Source organism: Priapulus caudatus, unplaced genomic scaffold, assembly GCF_000485595.1.
Source record: "Priapulus caudatus unplaced genomic scaffold, Priapulus_caudatus-5.0.1 Scaffold5, whole genome shotgun sequence".
Lineage (NCBI taxonomy): Eukaryota > Metazoa > Priapulida > Priapulimorpha > Priapulimorphida > Priapulidae > Priapulus > Priapulus caudatus.
Window position 1 is genome coordinate 590531 of NW_014577066.1, and position 5909 is coordinate 596439.

Below are 5909 nucleotides of genomic sequence, written 5' to 3' on the forward strand. Positions count from 1 at the left end.
CAGCTGAGCACAAACAGCGTAAATTAAAGCAAACGTAATGAAAAGGGGACAAGCAGATTATGTTCCCCCTGCCCACTCTGCATTTGGAAAACAGCTGAGCACAAACAGCGTAAATTAAAGCAAACGTAATGAAAAGGGGACAAGCAGATTATGTTCCCCCTGCCCACTCTGCATTTGAAAACAAACGGACAAGTTCGGTAAGCCTAGCAAAAATCTATCGCATAAAAAAGGACAATAAAAGATTTCCTTCCTGCTCTCTCACTCCTTGCCTATTAAAGTGAATAACCTTTGAGATGAATTATAAATATATGAATGATAATTAAAATGATTAAATTTAGCAAAACAGCAGGTTCTTGCAAAGTTCTAGCAGCATCTAGCAATAAAAAAAGGACAATTATACCCACACATCCCTTCTCTAGTGCTCCCCGCTCTTTGGCTATTAAAGCAAATAAATTCCAACCAAGTGAGTACTCAATCATACGCAATACCATCATAAAAAGTACGGCGTAGCTCGTTTTTCATGAATCTTTTCCATTGTACAATGTTCTACAAAGAACCTATCCTTAATTTTTTACTAGGCCTAAACACGCGTATATGGTCTCGACTATTAGGCGATTACATATTGTTTTTGTGTCCGTGCATTAGTGCGTGCGTGCGTGTGTGCGTGAGTAAGCGTGTGCAGTCGTGCGTGCGTGCTTGTATAGGCAGATTTTCTACCACACGATACTTCCAACGCATACAATCACGATGGCATGTAACATTAATAACTTCTCAACTTGATCACGTTCTGTCAGCAGCTAATCGGAGACTTGGTCGATCATCACTATAGCTGCTGAGCTACTCGTAAGGTACAAACACACATCAACACATCATCACAATCTCTGGCATTCACGCATGAAGCCAGCCCGATGTGTCATAGCAACAGCCGCCTCCACAGAGACACGTAATACCTGCCACGAAAGCGCAGCGAAAGCACTCTGCCGCGTACTAGCTGCCTCCCGTCAAAGTAAACGGTGATGAAACTAGACCCTTACGCACCTACATACCTACGCACGCCCATGCACGTATACGCTTTTATACGAACAGATCGCATCCCATAACTAGTCGATATGGAAAAGAAATTTCCATTCGATTCTTACACCGTAATGCACAGAACCAGAAATACATCACCTCTTGTAATAGTAGTGCTAACTCATCCTTTAGCTTATACTACTCCACAGTTTAAGGCATGAATGACAGAATGACTACATCTGTACCTGTGTATCTCCCGTTTGGAAGGTCACTTGTCGGTAAAACACTAAATCGACTGTGCTTCCACACTTGCATAGGCAGCAGTAACAGCAAGATGTACATTCAGATAAAAATATACGTGTTATACAGCATATAATGTCATGCATGGAATCCATATCAGCAGACCATTTCAAGTGCCGCCATCCTCACGTGCGCAAAGTGTAGGAGTTAATCAATCGACAGAATATGGCATAAATTTGTTGTGTAAAAATTTCAAGCATGTAAATATTTAATTCATTGTAATGATTTTTCCAAAATGTCAAACGGTGCGGAAACGTGCCGGACTTTTTGCACTAACGATTCTGAACATCGTGACTTTCCATTGCGTTTTGCATTTACCAGACTTGTTCTCATAGTGCTAGTCTGTTTCAGTGTATCAGGTACTAAGTTTATTTCTTAACAAATTATTATTGTAATTACCAGCTGCACCAGTTTCAGAAATATATAGCAGTGTAGAGCATTAATAAAGGCGATGGTCAATTTCTTGTCAAGTGAACGAACACATTAGCACAAATACCATAACACGCATTCGCTGCAGTCACATGTACTGTACTGTATCTTGTCTCTCCACGAATTACGTTTTAAATATTTACTTTCTCTATCTATTTGTTTTCTAGAAATAGGATGAGAAGAGCAAAACAGTGCAGCTAATCACTTCATTGCTGACGATCATGGCAGTGATGCCATGTCACACCATGTCATGTCATGTCATGTCATGTCATATCAGTTCATGTCATGCCATGTCACATCATGCCATGTCATGTCACATCATGCCATGTTATGTCACATCATGCCATGTCATGTCACATCATGCCATGTTATGTTATGTCACGTTATGTCATATCATGTCATATCAGGTCAGGTCATGTCTTATCATGTCATGTCAGGTCATGTCATGTCATGTCATGTCATGTCATATAATGTCATGTCATATCATGTCATGTTATGTCATATCATGTCATATCAGTTCAGTTCATGTCACACCATTTCATTCATATCAGTTCATGTCATATCAGTTCATGTCATATTAGTTCATGTCATGTCATGTCATATCAGTTTATGTCACACCATGTCATGTCATATCAGTTCATGTCATATCAGTTCATGTCATGTCATGGTATGTCATTTCATGTCAACGGGTTGCAAGTACACACACACACACACACACAGCGAGAATGAATACTTACCCATGAGTGTTCCACGTCCGACTGAGTCCAACATCACTCTCATACCCACGATGCAGGTACATGGGAGTGAATCCACGCGCACCCTGCATCTGCGAGACATCAGAGACAATTATTCTAGAGAGTTGATGAGACAAGATGTTGTGACAAATGTCTTTACGGATGTCGTCTCAGAAAATTCCAAGTGACGAAGGACACAATTTCGTGACATTACAGAGGAATATGAGAGTATTTCCTTGAGAGTATGGCTCTCAAGTATACTTCTATATAGAGTATTACTTCTATGAGAGTAAGGCTTGGGGAAATGAACCACACTTTGGATTATTATGATTACTTTAGTACCAACTACTTTTTATTAGGCATATTTGTATTTCTCAAAAATCTGGGGCAGATCTATGACCCTAATCTTAATAGGCAAGTCATTGTTAAAAAAGTAAATAATGCTAAAGTCATAAATAATGAAATAATGAATAATGATGTAATAAATTAATAACGAAACTAATCGGCAATAGTAGAGAAGTGTATGAATAAATTATTTTATCTTCGTTCATTAAATGATCTCACTGCATTAAAAAAACGTACTACATTTATCACAATCTTTTTTATATTATTTATAAATTAACCTAATTACATATTACTGTAATTATTATTGTTATTGTTGTTGTGGTGGTGGTGGTAACATGTCAAGAAGATAGACATCCAAAGCAGGGGAGACTCTCAAGGTGGGGTAGAATCCTAGAGAACCCCAAGGTGGAAGAAAATCTTAGACTCGCAAGGTAGGGGAGATCCCTAGAGAACCCCAAGGTGGCGAAAACCTCTACAGACTCTCAATGCAGGGAAGCCCCCGATGGAAACTCCTAATGCAGGGGACACTCCCAGGGTGGGGGATACTCAGAGAATCTCCCAAGGTAGAGGAGGAAACTCCTCGAGTCTCCTGCGGTGGAAGAGACGCCTATCAAGGCCATCTGTACCTGTACACATCCTATAGTCCAATAAATGACATGTTCTCTGTGATTCACAGAGTACTGTATACGCTGTATATTTCGCAGTGGTTTAATTTTCGTGAATTTCGAGAACGCGTTCCCGACCGCGAAAATAACAACACGCTGTTCTTCACTGATTCGGGAATTCACCGACCGCGAAATTAACCACTCACGAAATTGTCCGTCAAGTCTAAATACGCGAAAATATCTGTACGCGAAAAGCATGGCGTATACAGTACTCATTGCATCAACCATCTGCATTCATCTCTTCCACCAAGACTTCTCCTGTTAAATGTGGAGCAGCGACGTGCTACTCGCTGCTGCGTACCTGCATGGAGAGATTTTGCTGAAGCTGACACTGCAACGCGTCAGTGAGCTTCCCCACGATGCGAGACTGCGCTGTTGTGTTGTGCTCGGCCGTCGAAATTATGTTCAGCGCCATCTTGAAAAACTGGGCGGCCTTCCCCGGCCTGTTCTGATGGAGATTCACCGAACCCAGGCCTTCGTATGCCTGCCACTGACTGTGCTTGTCACCTGGGAGAGAAATAGTAGAGAAACAATGCATATAGAATGGATTACACCAATTCCGTACACCGAGTACCCCTATATACGCTTCACTGGACTTGTGCATTTGAGTCTTCATTACTCATAGATAAATAAAACTGTGGAGATTACGTAAATACGTATATATGATGTACTCGCGATTTCAATTGTTTATAAATAACGGTCAAAGCTAAAGGCATTCCATGGCAGTATTAGGTCATTATCAAACCAATCCCAAGCCATTCCTTGTGAGAATGATATGAAATTAACAGGCATAGGCCATAAGGAGAATCACTACAAAAGATTGTGGATAAAATGATGTTATGAGTGCTAAGTGGAGTAGGAAAAGATGGGGGAAGTACATGGAGGGAAGACAAAGGGTAACGCAAGAGGAAAAGATACGAGGTAAAGGATAGGAGGAGGGAGTAGAGGAGGAGTAAGAGTTACATAGAAGTAGGGAGATGGGGTAGAAATAGACGTGATGGATGAAGAGGAGAATGTGGGAGAGTAGAAAAAAGGAGTGGGGAGGTAGATGCTACAGAGACGATGAGGTGGGGAATGAGAAGAACTAAAGGAGGTAGATACAATACATGAAGAGTTACGGAACATAGTGGATAGGAGAAGGGAGGAGAAGTAGGAACAAATAGAAAAGACAGGAAAGAAGGGAATAAGGACTAGATATAGTAGAGAAAGTGTAAGTGTAGAATAATGGGGAAGTCAAGGCCTAGAGGGGTGAGAATAAGAGGGAGAGGTATAAGAACACGAGGCAACAGTGGAGGCAGTGGAGAGGTGACAGTGAGGATAGAGAAGTGGAGGAGGCAGCAGAAAGGTACAGGTGGGGACAGGGGAATAGCACAGGTAGCAGAAAGGTATAGGTGGGAGTGGGAAAAATTGGTGATAGCAGAGTGTTACGGGTGGGTGATGGGAAAAGGGAACACAGTAGTAGAGGTTGAGTTAAGGAAATAACAAAAGCACCAGAAAGACAGCTAAATGTGGAGTGGAAAATAACAGAGGTAGCATAGAAGTAGAGATGGGGTAGGGAACGTGGTGGCTTCATCATGGACATTGTGACAACCAGGGCGCAAAATTAGCACCAGCCCACCGGCATCTGCCGGCAAATTATTTGGAGGGCCAGTAACATTGGCAAAACACCGGCTCTCCGAGCCAGTAGTTTCAGCCGTGTTAGCGAGTACCTACGTTTTTATTTATAGCATTAATGAGGAAATAGCGTACAATACTGTTTTACCTGAAGGATATCACGCCAAAATTTATCAACATTTTACAAGCAGAAGCAAAGCGTGAAACTGGAAACATGACATTGACAAAAACACTTCGGACATCATTCACGATCTGCATTATAGTCTGTTCAACAACTACTACGTGATGCCGCACACTACAACATTTTTCGTACAAGCATGAGTCAGTGAAACAATCTTCTTTATTTTTGGGAAAAAAATCTGTGAGGGCTGGTAAAAAACTGTTGTTGCAAAAATATCTGAATTTCATGTCCTGGACAACTATAAGGAACTACAATGTGGCTGAATGCTACATGCTGCATCCACTCACCAATGTCTTTGAAGGCTTGCAGAGCATGCAGGTAAGCCTCGCCCGCCTCTTCAAACTTGCACAGCTTTGCGTACGCGTATGCCAGGTTACAGAAGCTTTGACCTTGTGAACCTCGATTGCCAAGCTCAGCTGAAGCAAACAGCAGAAGACTCCTTTGCAGTCACGTGAAAATCTTAAGCCCTACTCTACATCTAAGCAATGCACTACTACCACTAGTGCAGGTACTATTTCGCAGGTGCTGAAGTATCTTGTCACGATGAAATTCCAACAGTGAATTTATATAAAAATATGATTATCGCTATATTTAATATACACGCACGCACGCACGCACGCACGCACGCAC

General features: G+C 41.6%; 1 protein-coding gene across 1 annotated transcript in view; it reads right to left on the reverse strand.

Moving 5' to 3' along the window:
- Positions 1-5909, reverse strand: part of LOC106804965 (tetratricopeptide repeat protein 24-like) — a 25963-nt gene that overhangs the window by 8279 nt on the left and 11775 nt on the right. The window contains exons 9-11 of the mRNA XM_014806386.1: positions 5567-5695; positions 3786-3991; positions 2478-2566 (exon numbers count right to left, since the gene is read on the reverse strand). Of these exons, the coding sequence (XP_014661872.1) occupies positions 2478-2566; positions 3786-3991; positions 5567-5695 (424 nt within the window). The remainder of the gene's footprint in view (positions 1-2477; positions 2567-3785; positions 3992-5566; positions 5696-5909) is intronic.